The 23,485-nt window shown below is 38.4% G+C and overlaps 2 protein-coding genes across 5 annotated transcripts in view; one reads left to right on the top strand and one right to left on the bottom strand.

Annotated features, from left to right (window-relative positions):
- Window positions 1-23,485, top strand: part of NF1 (neurofibromin 1) — an 83,016-nt gene that overhangs the window by 27,395 nt on the left and 32,136 nt on the right. For 3 of the 4 annotated variants that reach the window (XM_090122557.1, XM_031591442.2, XM_090122555.1), the window contains exons 23-36: window positions 310-432; window positions 808-891; window positions 1,477-1,593; window positions 2,081-2,262; window positions 2,373-2,584; window positions 3,154-3,315; window positions 4,241-4,344; window positions 5,184-5,319; window positions 8,835-8,897; window positions 10,538-10,696; window positions 11,262-11,359; window positions 11,499-11,645; window positions 12,070-12,216; window positions 12,498-12,608. In XM_090122557.1, the coding sequence (XP_089978683.1) occupies window positions 310-432; window positions 808-891; window positions 1,477-1,593; window positions 2,081-2,262; window positions 2,373-2,584; window positions 3,154-3,315; window positions 4,241-4,344; window positions 5,184-5,319; window positions 8,835-8,897; window positions 10,538-10,696; window positions 11,262-11,359; window positions 11,499-11,645; window positions 12,070-12,216; window positions 12,498-12,608 (1,845 nt within the window). The remainder of the gene's footprint in view (window positions 1-309; window positions 433-807; window positions 892-1,476; window positions 1,594-2,080; window positions 2,263-2,372; window positions 2,585-3,153; window positions 3,316-4,240; window positions 4,345-5,183; window positions 5,320-8,834; window positions 8,898-10,537; window positions 10,697-11,261; window positions 11,360-11,498; window positions 11,646-12,069; window positions 12,217-12,497; window positions 12,609-23,485) is intronic. The other variant, XM_031591443.2, reaches the window with a different exon arrangement.
- On the bottom strand, window positions 17,810-21,582 carry OMG (oligodendrocyte myelin glycoprotein). Its single transcript, XM_031591444.2, has 2 exons — window positions 21,444-21,582; window positions 17,810-20,708 (listed from the first exon to the last, which is right to left on the bottom strand). Exon 2 carries the CDS (start codon window positions 20,700-20,702, stop codon window positions 19,386-19,388), a length of 1,317 nt encoding a protein of 438 aa, XP_031447304.2. The 5' UTR covers window positions 20,703-20,708; window positions 21,444-21,582; the 3' UTR covers window positions 17,810-19,385.

The raw sequence follows: 23,485 nt of genomic DNA, 5'->3' as shown, positions 1-23,485 counted from the left end.
CTGGAAGTATTCCTTCATTCTTTTACATGCAGTTGTGTTTGTGGTTAGCAGTCAGATGACGGGCAGGTTTCTGTTCAGTTTTATACTGATAGGAAACTTTTTTGACCAGAAGAAATTAGCTGATATATGAAGATTGGTTTCCTCACTTGGTAAAAACATCAGCCCAAACACTTGCTGGCTGTTACGCGGGTCCGTTGCATCAGCCAGCGTGTAGCTTTTGAGATGAAGTTGAAAAGATGTATCAGATGCGTGGGCCATTTTTTGTGCACCATGAAGCATCTACTTCATCATTTTGCTGTTTATCCCCAGGTACGTGCGTGTACTTGGGAACTTGGTACATGCGATTCAAATAAAAACTAAACTCTGTCAGTTGGTGGAGGTAATGATGGAGCGGAGAGATGACCTTTCGTTTTGCCAAGAAATGAAATTTAGGTAAGTAAAGTATTTAGGACAGTGTAAGCATGTACAAGTGTAATTTTGTTCTGCTACATGTTTGTTTGTTTAAAAAAAACAGCACTTCTTCACAACAGTCCTTCTCCTCAAATTTAATAATTTAGAATCCGGTGCTACATTAAAATTTTATTTTGACTTTGGGGGTGCTAAATGTATGTTTTAGAAAAAGAAAAGAAATCTGCATGTGATGCTGGATGGGGTATTCCATGGTCCAGTAAAACTTCACTGTGTGATGATTCAAATACGAATTTGTAATAATTAAGATGAGGTAGATGGTATTGAGTGTGCTTGAGGGAATGGATTGTGACTTGAAAACCAAAAGCTAGCAATTCTGTGTATGTATATATTTCACAGGAACAAAATGGTGGAATATTTGACAGACTGGGTTATGGGAACATCTAATCAAGCAACAGATGAAGATGTGAAGTGCTTGACAAGGTATGGAAGGATGCTGTTTTGCTGTTTCTGAAACTGCTGATGGTGTTTCTGGTGTCATTTGATGTCCATGGATCAGCTGGACTGTGTGGAATTTCTTTAGTGGTTGTAATTTTAAGGAAAATGCCAAAACTGAAACTTAATTTTTTGATGGGCAGCAACAGGATTGTATGTAATGCATAGCCTTAACTGACATGGCTCCTAAGGGTTCTTTCAAAGTGTTCCAATTTCTATTCAATTTTCCTTAATGCAATTCCTGATTTAGCATTAGGATTGTTTGTTTTAATTTATGAGGTTGTCCTGTGATACATTATAAAGTCATCAAAAATTAGTATTAAATGTTTTTAGTGACATACTTGCTTTTGAGTTGTTGTCCTTTAATAATGTGTTGCTTGAACCTGTACTGCATTATGTGATTGCTGTTTTCCTACTGGACAGAATGCAGACCTGATTCTGGTAGACTTTTCAGCTGCAATTAAGTGCGTAAGTGGAGGACTTGGTGCGTGAAGGGAAATCTTCAGGAGGGAGCAGAGACTAATCCTGCTGAAATCTGAAGTGATTCACAGCTCTTTTTTTTTTTTTTCCTAGAGATTTGGACCAAGCAAGTATGGAAGCGGTGGTCTCTCTTCTTGCTGGGCTTCCATTACAACCTGAAGAGGGAGATGGTGTTGAGTTGATGGAAGCCAAATCTCAGTTATTTCTTAAGTAAATAGTGACTTTTAACTATTTTTACTATACAGTGGCTCCAAGTAATGCGCTATCTGATTTTTTTTTTTTACTACAAACTGTGTTTTTTTCTTCTGGCTGAATTAATTTAATTGTCCAATGTTTATGGAAACATGTTTGTTTAGAAGACAATTATTAGGCTTGGTTTTGTTTCCCCTTAACATAGATATATCTTTAACTCATGGGAGAGGTATTAAATGGGTTTGAAATTATATTTAACTGTAAAACCACACCTGTGAAATTCATTTTCTTGATCTGAGGAATTTGTGTACGTGTTTCTAGGGCATTGCATTCCTGTTGTTTCAGCATGCTCTTAGACAATTTAGACAGTACTACAAAAAAGGTTTGGGGCATGCATGTTTTTTTTTTTTAAAGGCTTATGGTTTATTTGTTTTTGTGTGCAAATCTTCGTAGTGTTGCCTTCATATAATCTTTCAGTGATCCAAGTTGTTATCTTTTCCTTTAGATATTTCACTCTGTTTATGAACCTTCTAAATGACTGTAGTGAAGTTGAAGATGAAAGTGCACAAACAGGTGGCAGGAAACGCGGGATGTCCCGAAGACTGGCTTCGCTCCGGCACTGCACTGTTCTCGCTATGTCAAATTTACTCAATGCAAACGTGGACAGTGGTCTTATGCATTCAATAGGTAATGTAATTGGAGAAAACTGTGTGTAATTATGTATTCCATCTATTTTTACATGTTTTCTTAGTAGCTTTATTGGATGGTTGTTTTTTTTTTTGCTTTTTTTAAATGAGGCTTGGGCTATCATAAAGACCTCCAGACAAGAGCTACATTTATGGAAGTGCTCACCAAAATTCTACAGCAGGGAACAGAATTTGATACGTTAGCAGAAACGGTGCTGGCAGATCGGTTTGAGAGGCTGGTGGAGTTGGTTACGATGATGGGTGATCAGGGGGAGCTTCCTATTGCTATGGCTTTAGCAAACGTGGTGCCTTGTTCTCAGTGGGTGAGTTGATTCATGCATTTTATTTCCTATGTTTTTTGAAAGTAATAAGACTTGAAATAATTAGTGCAAACATTTTTGAAGTGTAACAGTGCCCACCAAAGTGAGATTAGACCTCTCTTTTGTAGCAGTTAGCTTTTCTTAGTATATTCTCAAAAAATGTATTCAGTTTTAAGAAATCTTAATTACAAATGAGAGTTTTATTTTAAATTTTAGTTGATGTCTAAGTAATTTTATATACGGTTATTATAATGTATTTGTTTTGATTGACGTTACTTATTACAGATTGTGTGCTGTAATGCAGAAAAACAAAACTCTGTTTGCTCCTGTGCAGAGATTTTAGCAAGATTAATTGATCTTTGTTATAGAGCAGAATAGCTGCTTATCTATCTGGACGTTCTGAAATTGCATGAGGAGTTACAATGAAAGAGATTTCTACACAGTAGCATAGGGAAGATTTAAGAAAAGGTTGTGTGTGCTTAATTGGATATTTATATTCAAATAGCAAATTTAAAGCATTAGTACAAGCTTTAACTGGGCACTCAGATGAATGTTTCCTTGATTCTTTTCAGGATGAGCTAGCTCGCGTCCTGGTCACGCTCTTTGATTCCCGACACTTGCTCTACCAGCTACTTTGGAATATGTTTTCAAAGGAAGTTGAGCTAGCAGATTCCATGCAGACACTCTTCCGAGGAAACAGCTTAGCTAGTAAAATAATGACTTTTTGTTTTAAGGTATGTTATCTAACCTTTTCTTCTGCTACAAATCCTGTCAACAACAGGAACGGTTTAGTAATATAGAAATACAAAGCTAACCATCTGTGGTGTCAAGCATTTGAGAAAATGGACTTTATGGAAATAGTACAGAGTTTAAATTTAAACTCAGTTTAAACTGGTTGTACCTACTGACCTCTTGAAAACTTAGGGAGTTTTGTGTTTAATGCTTGATGAAATGATTTTTTGTTGATAAAAGTAATTTTGTAGATAAAAAATACCAATCCTTCTGGAACTAACCTTTCACCAGGACTGTCTGACTCGTTGCATTTAGTCCCTTTGAAAGTTTCCAAAGTAATAAATGTTTCATTTCTCTTGTTCTGTGTGCTCTGTATTGTGGAAAAATCTGGCTGATTGCTTAACAAAAACGTATGCAAGATTTGTAGGTTTGAAGACAAACATTACTAGATATTTAGAAGATCTAACTTGGTAAAAACAGCTAAATACTTGTACAGAGTTTAGTTATTTTGAAGTCCTAACCTACGTAATCTTCAGTCATAGTAAGTCTCTTAAAACTTATGTCCACCTCAGTAATATGATGACCTTTTACTTAATGGGCATTTAAAGATGGTGAGACGAATTCCAAGCTCTTGTTTGTGCTTTCACTTCAGTATAAAATGTGATGTACTGTACAGAGATGGGGTGTTGAGTCACTGCGCTCCAAGAAGGATTCTCATCTATTTATTATGGTTATTGAAGTAACCTATAGTTTTCTCTAAGTAGTTAAAATACTTGTAGAAGTTGACCACAACTGTGTTTTAAGAGTCTGTCTAATACCAAAACAAATCAAGTGTTTTCAGGTTGTCATAATTCACACAATTTTGTAGTGTTCCTGTGGACTGCTATCTTAACCTGGCCATATATGCTGGTTTTCTTTTTTCAACAGGTATATGGTGCTACTTATTTGCAGAAGCTTTTGGAACCTTTATTAAGAACGGTGATCACATCCTCTGAATGGCAGCATGTCAGCTTTGAGGTGGATCCTACAAGGTTTGAAATTCAAAGGGGGAAACAAATGTATTTATTTATATACTTGTCTCCCAGTCATTGTGATTCCCTTTTCATTGTTGCAAATATTTTTCTCACACTTTCATGCTTTCCGCTCCTCATTCCTCTAGGCACGTTCATTGTATCTACATTTCTTAGACCCAGGGAGAGTTTACAGAGCTGTCCAGTGTAGTGATATGAGTTCTGCTGCATGTCCACTAAGCCCTGAGGGCTTAGAGCCCTTACAAACCTCATCTGCTTGCTACTTCATACTACTTCATGCTTTTGTGTAGGCATAATGTGGCATTTTCCAGCAGTACCAGAAGGCATCTGGTTTAGGTCATTGAATTAGTTACAGAAGCAAGATGGAATGCATGTATGTTGTGTGCAGTTTTTTGTTTTAATTTCTCATGTCACTTCAAGACTTGGATTTAGTAACTTAGTTGTTAGTTGTTTTGACTTTAATTCTTAGAAAACTTTCATCATTCTTGCTTTAAAAAGCTCACAAAAAGTAGTCTGCCTTCTTAATAGTTTAGCTCTCAAACATCTGTCTCTTAATTCAGAAACTGCTTTCAGAGAAACCATCAAACTCATAGTGCAGACCTCTGGAAGTGACGAATGCTTGTCTTTGTATGGAAGAGAGAGTCCAACTTAGCTGTCTGTTTATTACTGAGTTTTAAATGACCTTCTACTTGTGCAATTTAAAATATTGGTGGTGAAAGATTGTAAATGTTCCTATAAAAATTCTGTTTACTTTGTGGAATAAGGTTACTGTTCCAAGTGCAAGTACAGATAGTGTGATTTGTTTGATTTCCAGTCTTATGTTTATGGATCTGTTTCAGGCTGGAGCCTACAGAAAGCCTTGAAGAGAACCAGCGGAGTCTCTTGCAAATGACAGAAAAATTTTTTCATGCAATCATTAATTCTTCTTCGGAATTCCCTCCACAACTTCGCAGTGTGTGCCATTGTTTGTACCAGGTATGCCTGCAATGGTTGCTTGCCCCTGAACTTTGGGGTTTGTTTTTTCAATTCTGACAGCTTGGTCTGATAATGGGTGCACAGTGGGTATTACTGAAAGTCTTCTATCAGAAGTTTGGTGGATAGCAGGGATCTGAGCTTGAAGATGAGATGCTGCTTTAGGACTTGAGCTGGCAGTAAGGAGGTGACTAAAATATTTTCTTTTTTTAAGGAATTGTATCACAGCTAAGAATTCAGACCTAATAATCTCAGTGTTTTAGCATCTCGAGTGGGAGACCAAAGGTTAACAATGGAGGTAATGGTTATACTCACTTCTATCAGTTTGTCATACAGCTCCCTCTGCAGGGAAGGCAGCAAATAGGGAACAAAAAAAAAAAAATCATTGCTACTTGGACAGCAGAATGCAAAACTACATTTTGAATATAAAAGCACTGTACTTGTTCACTTTTTATTTCTGATTTAATTAGTCTTGTTTAAAGTTAATTTATTAACTTCATACCTTTGATCAGCTTCTTGAGTATAGTAACTACTTGTGCAGTTATTAATCTTAAGTTCTCTGCATAAAAATTTTGGCAAATTTTTCAAGGGATTTTCACCCCTGCAGTAAATTTTTCCAAAACTGTCTATTAAATATCTTACCTAGATCACTGCTCTGGGAATAATACTTACAGGTGGATACAACCTCACACTTTACACCTTTGCTAGAAGAGCAGGCTAAAAAGATTATAAAATACTTGTGAATAAATAAATTTTAAAAACAACAACAAAAAGCAACAAAATTGTATGGGTTTTGGTGAGACAGAACTAGCTGAAGTCCTGAATTCTAGAAAGCATGACTAGAAGCTGATTGTAGTGGATTGTAGTGGAAATATCTAAAATGTTTTGGCTGTATTTGGTAGAGAGTTGTTGTAGTTATGTGTACTTCCTTCAATAAGCTCTTTTACAGGTGAAACCAAGACATTACAGTATGCAAGTGTTATTCTGATCTCACTGCATCGTGTCTCAATTAAGATCTGAAAGCAGGAGTCTCTAGTTTGCTGTGGACAGCTGTAAGCAAAGCTATTAACTTTTACTGGGAAGGATGTCCACTTGCATATCATTTGGTAAATAGCATCAACCTTGCAACTGGAATGCTGCAGATGCTTTGTACTTTGAGGATGATTAGACAGAGGAGAAATTGTTATATTTGAAATGTAGAATGATAACGGGAGTACATTTTAGTCTATAAAGTAAATACCTTCCTACTGATATGGGCAACGTGTTCTCCTGGAGTTACTGTAGGGTTGCCTGCCAGATGCCTGGAGTATGTTGTGCGTAAAGGACTGCTGTGCTTTGCTTAAATGGGTGACCAGATGTTTTTCACACACACAGTATTGATGAATAAAGCAAGTAAGCAGGAGGAAGAGAACCTGGAAGAGACAAAGATAAATAAATTGATGGAGTTCTCTTCATGATGCGAATTACAAAGATTGAGTTTGTGACTTGTGGCTAAAGTTATTTTGTGCTGTCATGTCAACTTGCAAAAGAAAATGACCAAACTGGGACTGTTCCTTTGTGTGTTTCTGCTTCCATTTATAAATAATGCTTGAACATAGGAAACCTGTAGAATGCTCCTGCTGCCTGTGGGACCTGTACGGAATCTAGTCTCCAGTCCTGGAGGAGAATGCTGTCACAGAAGAGCTGTGCACAGCAGTTTGTGAGCTGTGAGCCCTGAGGTGTTCTGGAGGAGCAGGTGTAAAGTGAAACAAGGAAAACAGATTTTCTGAGCCTTGTTTGGAAGGAGGACATGCACGGAGTATCAGCCTTTGTTGCATGTGGGAGATAGTTGTGGCAAGTGGAAGCAGACACAGGAGAAAAAACCTTGAACTAATTATGAACAGTCAGAAAAAGTTGTACACAGTAGGTACTACTTGTTTTTTGTAAGTGAATGCTGTATTTGCATTGTTTCAACAGAAATGATAATTTGTTTCTGAAACCAGATTATTGCTGGTCTTCTCCAAATCAATCAAACGAGTGAAAAAAACGAATTAGCTTAGCAGTGATACTCATCAGGTATTCATATTCTGTAAGAGGTCTGTAGCTAATGTTAATTAGCGTGGTAACATTATAGAAACAGGTGCTGTATTTCATTGGATATTGCAGGCTGCACTGACAGGTGCTTCTTTTGCCAGAACAGATTCCTAATAAGCATTTTCCCCTGGACACACACAGCTAACTGCTAATTCTGCAGTAACTGCATCACATTCACACTTGCTCGTTTTCAGGTGATGTGTGTTCTGGAATGTTATGTGGTCAGGAATGAACTGGATTATAGCCCCTTGGACAAAGAAATGGTGCCGAATATTTCCTAAAAACATAGAAACATATGGAATTAAACACGCAAACATCATGATTTTTCTTAATAAAGAGAGATGGAAATTTTAGTTCCTTTAAATGAAGTAGTGTGATGAATAGGCATGGATAAGACTGCTTCTGAAATTAACTGTTTCCTTCTGGAAAGTATATGAGGTCAAAAATTTGGTAAATGCACCATTGGTTGAGTATTAAAAGGTCTTGAGTAAATTTGAACTCTTCAGTTGGTTAGTTTCACTCATTTGCTTTTACTCTGTCACATTTTTAAGCTACAGGAGTTCTCTTCCAGTTCTTTTCTTCTCTGATACTCTAAAGATTATATGAACTCTTGGTGTGTGCTTGATCTCAAACCACTGAACACTGTAAGCTTTTCTATTGATAGAGCTCCAATCATCTGGTGATGCTAGTTTAGTGTTAGGGCCTATATGGAAGATGGAGGGTTGAGCTCCAAGAGCAAAATGTTCCTCTTTGGAGGAGAGCAGTAGAGGGCTGATGTGCTGTAGCTTTGCTCAGATCCTGATGTAAAATATGGGAGAATGTGATGCATTGTGGTGGGTCCCTTTGCCTTGAAATTAACGTCATCAAAACGAATATCTAGACTGTCATGTAGACCTGCTTTTTTTTTCCTCCATTTTTCACAGAAACGTGTTTATTGTTAGTGTTATCAAAGTCATAATAACCGTGATGAATCACAGATCTAACCAAATTGAAGGACACACAGAGAAACGTTGGGAAGATTTTAAACTCTAAATTTACTTTAAAAGTTAATGCGCATTTCAGAGGTTTAACACTTTGTTATTTGTACTATTAAAATTATTTGGGAATGGTGAATTGCATCTGAAAGCTGAATATACAATTTAATGCCATATATTGTGTATCATGAACACTTTAATGTGGTTTGACTTTTAATCTAGCCAGAAATAGTAGAAATGATTGAAACGCAACATTTGCTTGTTTTATATTTAGTGCTTTGTAAACAAGATTTAATTAAAAAAAAAAGTGGAATAAAACCTCCATCATCAGTCTTTAGTTTATATATTTCATTTTCTGTTGGTTATGTTTGTTACATTTTACTGTGCAATTTACGTACAAGTCAACATTGGTTTTTTGTTGCTGTATGTAGTTGGTGCTGTGACTTGTTTGTGCTCATCTCTGTTCTGTAGGCAACTTGCCACTCTCTACTGAATAAAGCTACCGTAAAAGAAAAAAAGGAAAACAAAAAATCAGTAAGTTTGGAGACCTTTTTACTAGCCATTTCTTTCAACCCACAACAGAAATCTTTTGCTGTTTGTTCAAAACATCTTCACTTTAGTCTGTTTGAACTCACTGTGAAATCATTCTACTAATTCTGGCACAAAATAGCTTTCATTTCAATTAACACTGGAATTAAGTTATATTTAAAATATTCTCTGTGTGCCTATCTGAGTAAACAAAAAAACATTTTTAACATTACTTCTTGGTATGTAATATTCTGATTCCTCTACCTTTGCCATCTTCAAATTAAAAAAAAAAAATGGAGAAGGAAAATGTTTTCTTTGGTTTTGGGGAAAATCTGAGTCTGTTTAGTTGTTGTAATGCTTTAGTAGGTAACGACTTCAGCTTGCATCCTGCCAGAAGAACGCTTAACTGATGAATTGCTGGAGAAAAAAAAAGATCCCATGACTTATTTCAGATATTTTCTTTTGTTTGCCTTGTGAGTAAGCAATAAAATTTAGCATTCGTATTTATTTACTTAGAGAAGACAAGCAGATTTCCCATTGCAACTGACTTACTGGAAATTGTGATGAAGTGCTGTCATTAAAAGCTAAGGCTTACCCTTTTCTTTAACAGTGACTTCAAAACATAATGTAAGAATAAAACTGAGTAAAATGAAAATTTAGGCTTTTATTAAACATTCCCTTACATTTTGCAGTAGCTGAGCAGAACAGTAACGTGTGGAAATACAAAATCTCTCTGCAAACTAATATTTTACAAGAACATATTATCAGTAATTGTATCACAAGATAACTATGAATGAAGTTGCTACTGAACCATAGTGAATCTTGATATGTTATGTATGTGCTAATGGCTTTGTCTGTTTTAAGAAGCATGATTTGAGATTGCTCTGGTTTTGGTTTGAAGTATGGGAAACTGGGGAGCATTTGTGTTCTATGTAAACAATTTAACTTTCATATGAAACTGCTGATTTTGTTATGTGGAAACATAGAATCAGATTTATTATTACTAGCTGTTGGTTTTACAAAAATGTGTGTAAATATTGAATTTTTTTAATGACATTGTCCACTCAGCTTTGGACCATTCTGTGTTTCCTTCTTTGGCAAATCTGATGAGATACGATGGTGATGGAGAGTATTTCAACAAATATCTCCTTCCCTCAAATTCAGATTATTCCTGAAACTTTGTTTCCTAGGTCACATTGATGGAGAGGACCTTGAGAATAAAAGTGAAATATTTATGCAAATAAAAAGACCTAAGAATCTAAAAAGAATTATCCATGTTTCTTTAGAATCCTGCATGCTTGACTACAAACATTTACAAGGTGTTTGTCCACTTGTCATTGGCTGGAGTTAAGTAGTCAAGAACTTGGAATTTTGCATTCAGAAATTGACCCCAGCGAGAAAGTTTGTGTGAAAGCTGAAGTGAAGCTGGCCTGTGTCTGCACAGCCATCTCTCCCTTTCTCTGCCTTCCTTCTCTTTCTTGATTGTCATGCAATGCAAGACCTATCAAGGCAAGAGAATCCTACTCAGACTTGTTGAGCTTGGCTGCTATGGAACGAATACATAATGTGGGACTGCCGTGCGAGGCTTTTCTCCAGTTGCCTTCCCTTTAATGCAAATACATTATTTATGGTTCTCGACTTTGTAGGTTGTTAGTCAGCGATTTCCCCAGAACAGCATTGGGGCGGTTGGGAGCGCCATGTTCCTGCGGTTCATCAACCCTGCGATCGTCTCCCCGTACGAGGCAGGGATCTTAGATAAAAAGCCTCCGCCCAGAATTGAGAGGGGACTGAAACTGATGTCAAAGGTGAATCAGCTTATATCTTTATTTGGCCGTATTTCGTATTCTATCTGAAGTAATTCTCTTCTTCAGCGGAGTGATGTGAGGAACGTTTAATTAAACTTGTTTCTGAGTAGCAAAGATCACTTTTATTTGAACTGAGCTGCCTTGCTGCTTTTACACATCATAACCTTATTTGAAAACAATGTTATTTCTTGAGTAGAGAGAATGTGCTGATATTAAGTTCATACAAGTTCTAAAGTGACTTTTTTTCCCCTGTCTTGAATCTCAAGATTGATAGTTTAATGGTTCTGTATTTCTGCGACCTGTGTGTGTTTTTAATGCTGAGAAATGGTGGTTTTCTTTAAATAAGCATATATTATTGCCTTTATGCCTCAGTGAAGTCTTATCCTAATATTTAAAATACTGTAAAAGAAGAACTTCGAATTAGTTGTCTTGTGTGGCTTTCTTTTGTTTTGAGGTTTCACAACAACTTAAGATAGGTATTTCTGGCAGTGAAGTTACACTGGCTATCATAGCAGTTTTGACATGAAGCCTTTCTGTGCCCTTACCTGTTTTTATTGTTATTTAGATACTTCAGAGTATTGCCAACCACGTCCTGTTTACAAAAGAAGAACATATGAGGCCTTTTAATGACTTTGTGAAAAGCAATTTTGACGCAGCTCGAAGGTAGGCCCTTTGGAATTTCTGCAAAGGATCTTTATTGTGTGAACTGTAAGCAGAGATGTGTTCTTATGGCCTTTTAACTCGTGCCTACGTGACAGATTTCCCTAATATGTTTATGGCAATCACTGGTTTTCATCTCTAGGTTTTTCCTTGATATTGCTTCCGATTGCCCAGCGAGTGACACCGTCAATCACAGCCTGTCTTTCATCAGTGATGGCAATGTTCTTGCTTTGCACCGGTTGTTGTGGAACAATCAGGAGAAAATTGGCCAGTATCTTTCCAGTAATAGGTAAGACTTAGGAATGCTATGGAAGGAACTGCTAATTGGGAATGAAGATTTGGAATTTGGAATCAGATGTTTTAGTGGTTGATATTGAGAAGAATTTCATAGATGGAAGTCTTACCTTTGGGAACTTTTTAGTTTTAGTTTTTTTTTCCTTACTTACAGCCCATTACTGGGAAAGGGTCTGAGGTGTTTGGCCTCTTTACTGCCAGCTTTCTGTGCACTTACATAGTTATATCTCAGTGTCTGTCATATGGTTTGTAGAAATAACATGTAACGCATTTTTCTCATTATTTCTCTTAAAAAAAGTTTTCAAACTCTAAAAAAAGAAAATATAGCCTCCTCAAGATAAGGGAGGATACTGGGCAAAGCACTACAAGAATTACTGAGTAAAGAAAGACCTATCTTTTAAGAAATTTGCTGTTTCTAGGGACCACAAAGCTGTTGGAAGACGACCTTTTGACAAAATGGCTACTCTTCTTGCCTATCTGGGTCCACCTGAGCACAAACCTGTGGCAGATACACACTGGTCCAGTTTAAATCTCACCAGTTCAAAATTTGAAGAATTTATGACAAGGTAATGAGATTATTGTGGGTTTTTAGTCTTCAGCATGTTGAGTAATGTAAGTAGTTACTAAGCCTGCAGAGCGTTCAAAAAGTTGGCTTCGCACACACCTGCTATGGTTGTAAGTAGATCTTAATAACTGAGAAACCTCAGTAGCTTTTGTGATTTAACAAAGGTTCCAGATTTTATGAACATAATACTTCTGTTTAAAGATGCAAATAGAGGGTTTGGGTTTTGCTTGTTTGTTTTGGTAAGGCAGTTGTGAAAAGTTGATGTCATGTTCTACTTCTTAGGCATCAGGTACATGAAAAAGAAGAGTTCAAAGCATTGAAAACGTTAAATATTTTCTACCAGGCTGGGACATCTAAAGCTGGCAATCCTGTTTTCTACTACATTGCTCGGCGGTAAGGAATCTTTCGCCTACCCTGTCTAAAATAAACAAAATGCAAAATCAAAAGTATTAAGTGTATATGTGAAGTGACACAAACAGGACTCTGAAAGCAGCTTATCTGCTAAGTTTTGGAGACCATATTTCTGAACTGTGATCAGAACTAAATTAGAACTGTCATAGTTCTTACACCCCAGACTGTGTGGGTACCTGTAGGAATATACCTGAAGCTTTAAATGAATTTTATTTATTTTTTCACTGTTTGAAGTAAACCACATTACTATTTACCCTTCAACCACATTACTGTTAACCCTTTATCAGTGATTATAACATCTTCACACTATGAAGTATAAGATGAATAACAAGTTAAAATGTTTCTCAAAAAAATCCCCATATCCCATTTTAAAGAGTAATACAAGTACTTAGAAGGTTTGTATGTGGTGAACACCATAGCGTTGCTTCAGTTATTCATAACAAGTAGCATGCTGCAATACTGAATTTAGGAAGAATATCCCAAGGTTAATATTAATCAGTTTATGATCAAACAAGTAGTAATTCTCTCTGTTTAAATCTGTGTTTAATTCAAATGAAATAAGGCTGCGAAGGTGCTACTACAGTAAGAATGTAAATGAAACTTAGTATTTTAATTCAGTTACTAAATAATGACCTTTTAAAATCTGTGGATCTGTGAGGACAGCATGTTCAAAGCAGTATCCATAGAAACTGAGAATGACTTTAAGTACTGAGCACAGACTTGTTAACGAAAGGAGAGTCCTCGTGCTCACAGCCAAGCGAGGCTGTGCCCCTGAGCTCGCTGCTTTTCCTGTGGCGGTGTTGGTGGTGCCTTTGCTGTACCTCAGTGCTGCTGGGCCTCGTGTCCACGTGGCACTCACCCATGCTGACAGGTCTTGTGGATGCTGCTGTGGTCGGGTTGTTGCTTTGCCTTTTGGTGCCCCTAGGGTTCATGGTTGTGCTTCTGCTGCTATTGCAATGTGATTTTTGCTGGTGCTGCTGGGTACAGAGCCACGCCAACGTAGCTGCCCAGCACTGCTCCCGATGCACTGTTTGCGGTTGCTTTGTCTCCTCCTGGTGCTTCTGCTGCTGATGGGATGTTTGTGTGCTGGCAGTGGGGGGCTTGCTTGCTGTACCGTGTTGGCGGGTGCGCAGTGTCAGAGTGATGGTGCTCCTGCTTGTTGATGTGAGGCTGGGAGCAGCTTTTGTGGTGCCCAAGCTGGTGGCTGTGGCCTGCTGCTCTCTGTGAGGCCTCTTCCAGTTAACAGCGTTGTGAGCTGGAGCGAACTGTCAGCAGAGCCTGAGTGTGCACGTGGCGGGCTGAGGAAGGCATCTCTTGGCAGCATATTTTGTTTGTATTAAACAATTTATGTAAATGGCCGTTTGGGTAAGGTGGTCATAAGGTGGAGAAAAAAGGAAGTCTGACAGCTCGTCCATGTGGAAGTAGACCAGGGATTGAGAGCAAAGTGCCCAAGCTGCTTGTGTGTTGTATACTTAATGAATAGGTAAGCCTGTGCCAGTCAAAGGAATACTGAACGTAAAGAAGCACTCACTACATGAATTGTTTTCTTTCTCACTTCTCTCTGAACTGTTTTCAACAATTTATTGTTCTGAATTAGAAACTAATTTTTGAGCATTGCATCTATGCTAGGCAGTAGAGAAGACATGAATGATGCCTTAGAGGTTGAGCTGTGATAGAGAGTTGGCAGTAAAGTGAGCGTATCCAGTGCCAGGACTGAAACTAGCTCACCTAGCTTGAGGTATTCCATTTGTTTTTAAGTTCTTTTTTTTCCCTAGAGGCTCCTGCAACTAAATTCACACATGGTTACAAAAGTTCAGCTAAGGACCCATTTTTAATTGCTCCATCATGTAGGTGACTTAAAATTGTATATCTTTGGGTTATTCTGAAGTTGGTTTCTGCATAAGCTTGAAAATGGGTATGGCGTTCTTGGGCCAGCATGGTTCAGCTTGAATAAATTTGTTTTTTAAAGCCTGCGGGTTGTTTCAGACAACGTAACTAACTTGAATGTCAGTAGAATTTTAAGGACTATAGGATGTATTATGTTCAGACCCCTTCTAAACTAGTTGTGCTGCTCTCAACAGAGAAAACAAAAACTAGCATGGAAAACACAGGAATAAAAATGGATGTTTGGAAACTCTCATTTTCTCCCAGTTGTTGTGTTTGTTCACTGCTGTAATTGAATGAGCTTGAAAAGTTGTCATCTATCCGTGGTGAGTTAGAAGGACCAGCTGGGTCATTTCATACCTCAACCCCTTCCTGCATTTATTGCTCCTTCCTTCAGTTGTGTCAAAGGCATTTTGGAAACTGCTTCTCTGAGACTCGTGCATGTATCTATCATGAGGAAAAGTAGTTTCTTTAGGATGGAAAAAAGCAGAAGGTATACTTTCAGAAATACTTCAGTTTTTCAAGGTAACCAATCCTGTTGTTGAGGAAAATGGGTTGGAACTTGTTCTGTCTGCCCTCCATATCTTACGGAAGTTATATTGACTATATGACAACAAAAATAAAAATATACCTCCTTTATATTTGAATAAATATGATTTCTGTTGAAATACATTTAAAATTGCTGTTGTACCCTGGCATAGTTAATTTTGATGTGAATGAGCCAGTTGAAATGGGACTTCTTCTACTTTTCTTCAAGTGAGATGCATAGTGAACACAAATAGATAAGTGAAGCAAACCCTGAATACTTGGTAGCTGTACTTGGAATTTATTCAGCTTCTGCTTTATCTGAGAAAACGTATGATCTTTAGTGTCATTAAATGCTGACTGTGATTTGGATGTCTGATGCTCCTTGGATAAGGTGCCAGCTCTGTGTGTGAATGTTGTGTCCAGGGGTTTGGGAGAAATCTGTCCAGGTTGGGCAAATTGGTAATGGGCCAGAATAAAGCAGTATGTGGAAAATGAGGCTGGATGGCACCTATTTGTCATGCCAGTTACTATTTATTGCCTTTACCACCCTTTTTATTACTGCTTCTCTTTGGCTGCTATGTAAGCCTGTGGTTTCTTTCCACGACGCTGCTGTTCAAACCTAGCAGGTGGGACCTCTTTTCTGCACTGACACTGCAAACAGGGACGTGGCTGAGTGGTGTTCCTTTGGGGTATTGAGCTCACGGTTCTGAGCCAGATGTCATGTTTTGAGGTGTGAAATGTGGAAAGGCGGCTGAGGTCTGAGCTGCCAGTACATCTGAGGGCTTGCAGCAGGCAAGTTTTCTTTTTTAGCTTAAAGTCTTGTTGCTAGGGCATTGTTGAGTCATTTCTCTGACATATCTGGATCAGTTTATATCCTCTTGTGCTGTGAAATTTAATCTCTTCTGCCTTTTTTTCTCTGTGTTTTGTTTCCTGGGTAACAACCAGACTTCCAAAGCCAGTGCTCTCTGTCTTTAATCCTTGCTCTGTTACTACAGTGATCAATACATCAGTATATATTGATCCTGAAGTACTGCCATTAAGTTTTAAAGCTGCTATCTCAGACTAATTAATAGGAAGCATGGGAACAGAAACCTCAGAGTTGCTTCACACTGCAGCTGCCCGTGGAGCAATTTTAGCCTTTTGAAAGCAAACATATTTCTGCATCAAGGCGTGCTGGATCATGTCTGGAGCAGCCAGCAGATAAAGACAGCAGCATTTTCAAAGAGACTATTGAATGTTATATTGAAGTGTTGTTATTTTGAAACAAAGAATTTCCTGAGGATGGATTATGGTATTTATATTTATCGTGGACTGAGTGCCCTGCCTGTTAGAAGCACAGCAAGCTGTTCTGCAGCACTCACATCCATGCGTGTTGATTTTATTTCAATCTGACTGTGCTGTTGCCAAGCAACAGGTGCCTGCCTCCCACACTGCCTGCCTACTTGTGCTCTGTTATCAACTCATTTGTATTCCAGAAAAATACAAGGGAATCCAAATTTAATCTGCTTATTGAAGGCAGTCTGACTGAGAAGCCCTCTTTGCTTGCACCTACCAAGGACAAGTTTTGGATACAGAGCATGGCCCTAGAGTTTGAAGGGAACGACATCTCACTTCCATACACATCTGTGATTTCCCCCCACCCCCACCTCTCTCAGTGTATGCCTTCAGTATGCACAACCCCATTTCCACTTCCAATGTTTATCAGCTTGCGTCAGACTTTGAAGCCTGGGTAGCACATCATTCAGTACGGGACTTAGTTTTTGCCTTGAATAACTTCTGAAAAGCAGGATTTCCCAAAGGCTTGTTGTTCACTGAGTAGTCTAATTGCAATTGAAACACTCTCAGAGTGTTTAAAAGTTAATTCCATGTTGGCTTTTTGCATCCAGTAGGATTTTGCTGAGCCATTCAGCACAGGATGCCAAGAGACGTGTCATGTTTCGTGTAATTCTTTCAACATAATTCACTTAAGGTGTTTTGAGTCACAGCACCTCATTTTGTGAACTGTCTTACCTTTCAGTCTAAGCTGCTTTAAACTGTGTGGGATGACACCATATGAATGAGGTAACTGTAGAAAATGCCTAATTCTGAACACAGTCAGTAGGTTGATGCTGTTTTAGAGCCAGTCACAGTACCTGACATGTACAATTCCTGTCCAAAGAGGATGGCGGGCCATGGCATTTTCTTTATACTGATGCTGCTTACTGGAATTTATCTGTTTATATCAGATTATATGTGGAAAATATCTGGAACTTGTGCAAGTGGGGAACTCTTTCAGATTTCAGATGTTGCCACTTACTAAAACGATGCACTTCTGCACATGTTGCTCATAGTCTAAGTTCTGTAAATTTTGACTTGGATAACAGGTTCTTATGTACCCAAAACACCTAGGAAATATCACCTGCATGGGCTTTTTGTCTTAAAAAGCTTTCTGTTCTATTTAGCATGGAGGTACTTTTTATTTTTTTTTAAGATGAAGAAAGGAGTGCCTTCTTTGGTGGGTAGACATTGGTCTTAGGGGTTTGCAAGTTCTAAATGGTAAGAAGCAGAAGGGTGGGCAACTATCGTTATTTCAGTGGCTTATTAATAAACAGTATTAGGGAAATTTGAGTATCAAAATAGTACTATGTGATCAAACCGTAGTTCATCTCTGTAAGGCATAAAGATTGAGCCAAATGCCCACTTGGAATAGATCTGTGTAATACAATAGCATCTATTCTGTACAGTTACCTGTCCGCAAGATAATAGTGAAAAGAAATAGTGTCACTAGTTCATTTCAATACAAACATAGCTTTATTTTTACTTAAATGCCAATGAAATAACTGTACAAATTCATTGTGCAACATTTACAGTACTGTTAGAAATTAAAACACATTTCTGATTATAGAAATACGGTTCACAATTGAAAGTTGTGATTTTTCTGATACCAGTGGTTATAAATGATCTACAGCCTTGAATGATACCTAGGACAAATAGGTAAAGGACTGCAGTTGTTGTATTGAGGTTTTCGAGATTTTGTGGCACCTTCGTGCTACAATAACTGGAAATTAAATGGCCTGAAATGCATGGAAAATATTGAATAAAGATTTGCAATATTAAGTGAATAATACTCTTACAATTAACTTGTTCTTCAGTTTTCATTTCATGCTGTTTGCAAAACTTCATCAGTAGTATATCAAGTACCTTTGCCACATAATTTTCCTGGAGTGGTCAGAACCATGCGTGCATCTACTTCTACTTGCTGATAGCGGATGTCAAAGAGAACAGCATTCGTGCTCACCGTTGGAAGGCTTTGGGCATGTTCATTGCCATGGCATGACTTAAATTGGCTTAAATTTTAAGTCACAAGATTCAGGAATTGTTTAAATGAGAGCTTTAAACAAACTGCTCCATTGATATGTTACATAACTTGCATTTGAAATTGGCCAATATTTTATTTTATTTTGATCAAAAAGAGGTTTGAAGCGTTCTGGACGAATTTTGTTTTAACAATAAGTAATGCAGATGTTTGACTGTAAGTTAAGCTGTTTGGTTTTGTTAATGCATGTAGATTAAAGCTCGTGTTATTGGAGAGTGTCATGGCATTGAACATGTCGCGTTTTCCTCTACTTCTATCTTTTTTTGTTTTCTATTATGGAGAGCAGGGAATAACTTGCCTGCAATTCTAAGTCAAGGCAGAGCAAAAAAGAGAGATCAGCCCCTACCACTCTTCCCATGCTGAAGCTGGACTGTGTTAGCTTCTCAGTTGACCTTCTCTTAGTAGATAGACATGATGGCATTGTCATATTTAATTCCTAAATTCAAAGTGGTTGTTCTTTGTATTTAAAATATCCTAGTACATATGAAGCAAACATAGATATACATGCTAGCGATTTTTCTCAAGAATTACTTCTGATTAGTGAAACAGCTAGGCTTAGGTTCTTTACATTTTCCCTTCCTTATGCATGGCATCATAACTTACAAATAATCTGTGCTGCTATAGTACAAGAATTGCTTACCAGCAAATCAAGCAAGGCAATGCAGATATGATACAGGACTTCTGTTTTTTCCAGTTGTTTAGTGACAAAATAATACAATCAGTACTTAAAATTCTGTGCAAGTAAAATTAAAAATTTAAATACAAAATAAGCACATTTTAAAAAACAAGATCATAGGTTAATTTTACTCAATTAAGACATATTAAAATAAGTAGCAGCTTAGTATCGAGACATTAGTCTGCACTTCTTTAGGAACTGTTATTTTCTTTAGATCAGTCAGAACTTCAGACTTCTCATGTTTTGATTCACTGTTTGGCCTGGATGCCTTCCCCCAGCTATGTATCACAGGAGTAACCTCAAAGAGTACGAGCTCCTAGCCAATAAACACTGCCACAGCATTAAGCATTACGGCATAAAACAAACATATCTCACAGATGCTCGCTCTGGAGGGCACGTCAGTATTCAGAACGCTGGTAGTGGCTTCCTCTCTCCTTAAGGGAGCAGTTGTGCTTTGAGGCATTCTGGAGTAGTTTGTTGGCATTCCACTGGTGATACTAAGAGTCATTGGAGTGGTGGTGGATGATCCTGCTGAATGAGTCAGGCTTGAGTTTACATCGGTTGAATCTTTGATGTAGATGGTGTGTGTGGCAGCCGCCTCGTAAGCGCTGACCTTCCTGGTTGTCAGCTCTTCAGGGTAGAGGAGCACGGGCCGCTCTGTGCTCGTGAACAGTACTGTCTGGCTTAACGAAGCCAAGGTAGTAACTTCCTTAGCTTTAAATTGTTTGTGCGTTTTTGTCACTTGGGTTGGTTCAGCCGCCGCTGGAGAGGCAGCAGTGTCTGCTGCCTTCATTCCTTTAATCACCAAGCTGGCATCTGGCGCGGCGCCGGAGGTCGGCGTGACGTTGGCCCACAGCACGGACTGGTCGGCGCAGGGAGCCCCTCGCACCCTGGCAGTGGTGCCCTGCACCCATTTAAGCAAATAAGAGATATTTTGTTCGTCGCTGCAGGACCATGGGTTGTTGTACAGTGTTACTACTTGCAGCTGGAAGAGCTGATCGAAAGCTTTGTCGGGAATGTATGTGAACTTGTTGTTGTGTAGGTAGAGACTTGTGAGGTGCTGTAATCTCAACAGGGTTCCTGGAAGTATCTGAGACAAGAAGTTATTGGATAGATCCACTGTCTCTATGTTGTAGGGTATGTTGGTTGGAACTGTCCAAAGTTTGTTGCTGCTGAGGTTGAGAAACTTGAGACTGCTCAGTGTGTTGTTGATCAAAACAGCTCTTTCCACCATATTCCTGGAAACATCCAGCACTTTAAGATTCCACTGGTAAGCTGTGTCAAGTTTCTGAAGGACTTTAATGTTGTTATTTGTGGCATATAATTCCCACAAGGACTTGGGCAGATGAGCAGGAACATTCTTGAGCCAATTATTTGAAATATCAAGAGTCCTCAAATTGCTGAATCTCGTCAGCTGATGATCGAGATCTACGAACTGGTTAAATGACAGATTTAAATATGTAATGTTGTCTTGGAGTCCGTGTGGCAATACTGTTAAGTTTCTGCCTGAGCAGTCCACGTTCCTGTTGTTTCCTGAGCATGTACAGTTAGAAGGACAGATACCCAGAACAGTGGGTATGAAAAATAGAAGGACCAGCAGGCAGGTAGATGCTTTCAGTATCTGGTGTTCCATTGCTGCCTAAAAATATACAAAAATGACACCCTTTAAATCCATGTAATATATTTTATTTAATTGTAAGGGCTGTCTTTGCAGTGATCAGTTGCAGCAGAAATTAAGTAAAAATATCAATAAACCCCTTTGTGGCACAGTCCTTTTTGTAATTGTTCAAGAGAGACTTTACAAAGCATCCCTTCAGAGCCTGTCATGTTGTCTGGCAGAACGAGACTTGTTTTTTCATCTGCCTTTCCCCCTCAAGCTCAAATGAGGGCTTTCTTCCGAAAATGCAAGTCTCTTCCAAACGTTATACAATGTCTGCTTCTTGTTTTTAGTGATTTCAAGCCTATATTATGTTTGGAATAATGTGTTCTTTTATACAGGATGAAAAAATGGCTGTCAACTGGATCTGCTTTACAAATCTCTGCAGTAATGTAGCAGAACCCCCCCATACAGGCATGCTATTTGCTTAAGCAGAATTGCTTAACATACATCTTAAATTGTTAGGAATTTAGTTGAAAACCCAAATTCTGCATTCATAGTAACATGCACATTAGTACTTGTCCTTATTACCGTGTCAGTTACATTCCCAAAGCTGCTAACACATGTTCGAAAGCTGAATTAATGTTAGTAAGAAATCTCTGACACTGCAGCAAATTCCTGGTGCAAGCATCTCTCATCAACTAATAATTTCGTTCTTATTTCTGTCTCTACTTTTGTAGTAGGTTTTGTGATTAAAAACAGAAAACACAAACTTACCGTAATGTCTTCTGCAATATCAGCACATTATTTCTGTGAAAGATTTAAGCTTAGAGGTCGTCTTGTTCTAGAGAGTAGCTACAGTTGCTGTCTGTGGATTGTGCTTGCCTCTTCAGCTGCATCGTATTGCTGCTAGCTGGGGCTCTGCAACCACCTGATCTGCACTACATTGGAGGACTGCAGAGCTGTCGCTGGTGCTGACTCAAATTTATTGCAAAGCATATATATTCAATAAATTAGTTGGGTTTTCTAATTTGAGTCAGTTAACTTCTTTATGTATTTGTAGCCGTGATACTGCATCAAGACACTACATATAAAATTTTCTTAGCTTAGCATATGAACAGCATCTAAATGAATAGCATTTAAATGTTTCCATTTTAAACGTCCTGTAAGCTGTGCTCTTTTCTGCCTTCATTTAGTCTCTGTTCCAGTAAGAAAGGTTAGTGTTAATTTAGGTTTCCTATCTTGAGCTTACTTAAGCTACCCTGCCAGAATATCTTTTCCTAATTTAAAAATCCTTGGTTTTGTGCTGCTTGGATCAGGTTGTCTCTGTGTTGTTGGGGTTATACCCAGCAGCACATACTGCAGGAATTTACTGCTTTCTATAGGAAATCTTTATCTGCTTGTCTCCAAACAATATGGCAAGGGCGTGCATAGTTTCAAATGCATACATTTGTCACATACAAAATATATGCATATATAGTAACATGGTGCAATGCATAAAGCCTCAAAGTCTTTGAGCAACCAGAACGCTGTTCTTCAGGCATACACGCTCATACATCTCATATGAACAATAAGAAAAAGAAATAGTAAGCATCTTTTCCTACTCTCTCTGTACATGCAGCAGTGTTGAGTTGCGTATGTGCAACTTCAGACTTAATTTTTAGTGGTAACTTTAAAAATGTAATGTCCATGGTAATAGGTACAAACAGGCGGCCTATGTGACATCCAAACATATATTCCCTCCCCCAACAAACTCAAGGCTGCAAGTTCTTTGTCATTTTGCAGAGATGTCATGGAAACCTAGCTCTAGTATCTAGCAGCTTCTCTCTACAAATCTTATTTTTCTACAAATCTAGGCATTAAATGCCAGTAAAATATGCATGCTTATAATTTACCTCTGAGAATTCCCTTCAATTTACCATCAAATAGTTAAAATAGAAATGCCTGGTTCTGGGCAGGACAGTGAACTTCTCTTGTACTTGAGGCCCAAGAGGATGGGCCCACCTGGGCATCTGGAGTTAAAGGAACCTGCAGTCTAGACAACCTTAAACCAGTTTTTGAAGTTTAATAACATCAATCTGAAAATCCTGCTTGAGAGGAAGAAAAGGAAGAAATTAGTAAACATTACAGTGCAGTTAATTCTGATAGTCGTCTGCCTGGGTGTTCTGTGAACAGTTTGTTTCATCCACCAAAACCCCGTGTCTGGGTAAAACACCACCTTTTCGTATTTCATGTGTGTGAAGCCATATCCTCTTTTTCACAGCCACTGTACTACCAAAAAGATGCTACTATGTTACTGAAAAATAATCCAAAATAAGGGGAGTTTTTACAGGAAGCATTTCATCAGTCTTTGGTCTGGACTGAGGGCTGGGGGATTTGCTTTAAACACCTTCATCCTCTGTTCCCCAGCGGTTGCTCCATGTGATGCAGAAAATAGGCCTCTGTGTGAGGGAGTCTGCATGTGTGCATGCCAGGGCGTTTAGGCTGTTTTGAGTTAGAAGCTTTGTATCTAAGCAGATAACTCTGTTATGCTTTAAGCAACCAAAACATCTTCGAATTAGAAAGCTTTATTAAAATTAACTTGAAGTCATTGCGTTCATTTATGTAGTCTAATAGAACAAACCTTTGCAAGAAGCTCTAAAGTTTTGCTCTGCACATCTGTGTGTTGGCTGTACTGACGCACAGAGGTACAGTCTCCAAAATCAGGAATCGTTTGTTGTCTGCGCAGTCACTGCTGGCCGTGCAGCGGGCACCGGGCGTGCTGTGCTCTGCCACGGTCTGTTTCAGGCAGAGAGGGGTTCCTCCCTTTTGTGAAAGCT

This window comes from Phasianus colchicus, chromosome 21 (genome assembly GCF_987193195.1).
Source record: "Phasianus colchicus chromosome 21, bPhaCol1.hap1.1, whole genome shotgun sequence".
NCBI classification, from domain to species: domain Eukaryota; kingdom Metazoa; phylum Chordata; class Aves; order Galliformes; family Phasianidae; genus Phasianus; species Phasianus colchicus.
Note: the sequence above shows the minus strand (reverse complement) of the source record. Positions and strands in the feature narration are given on the sequence as shown.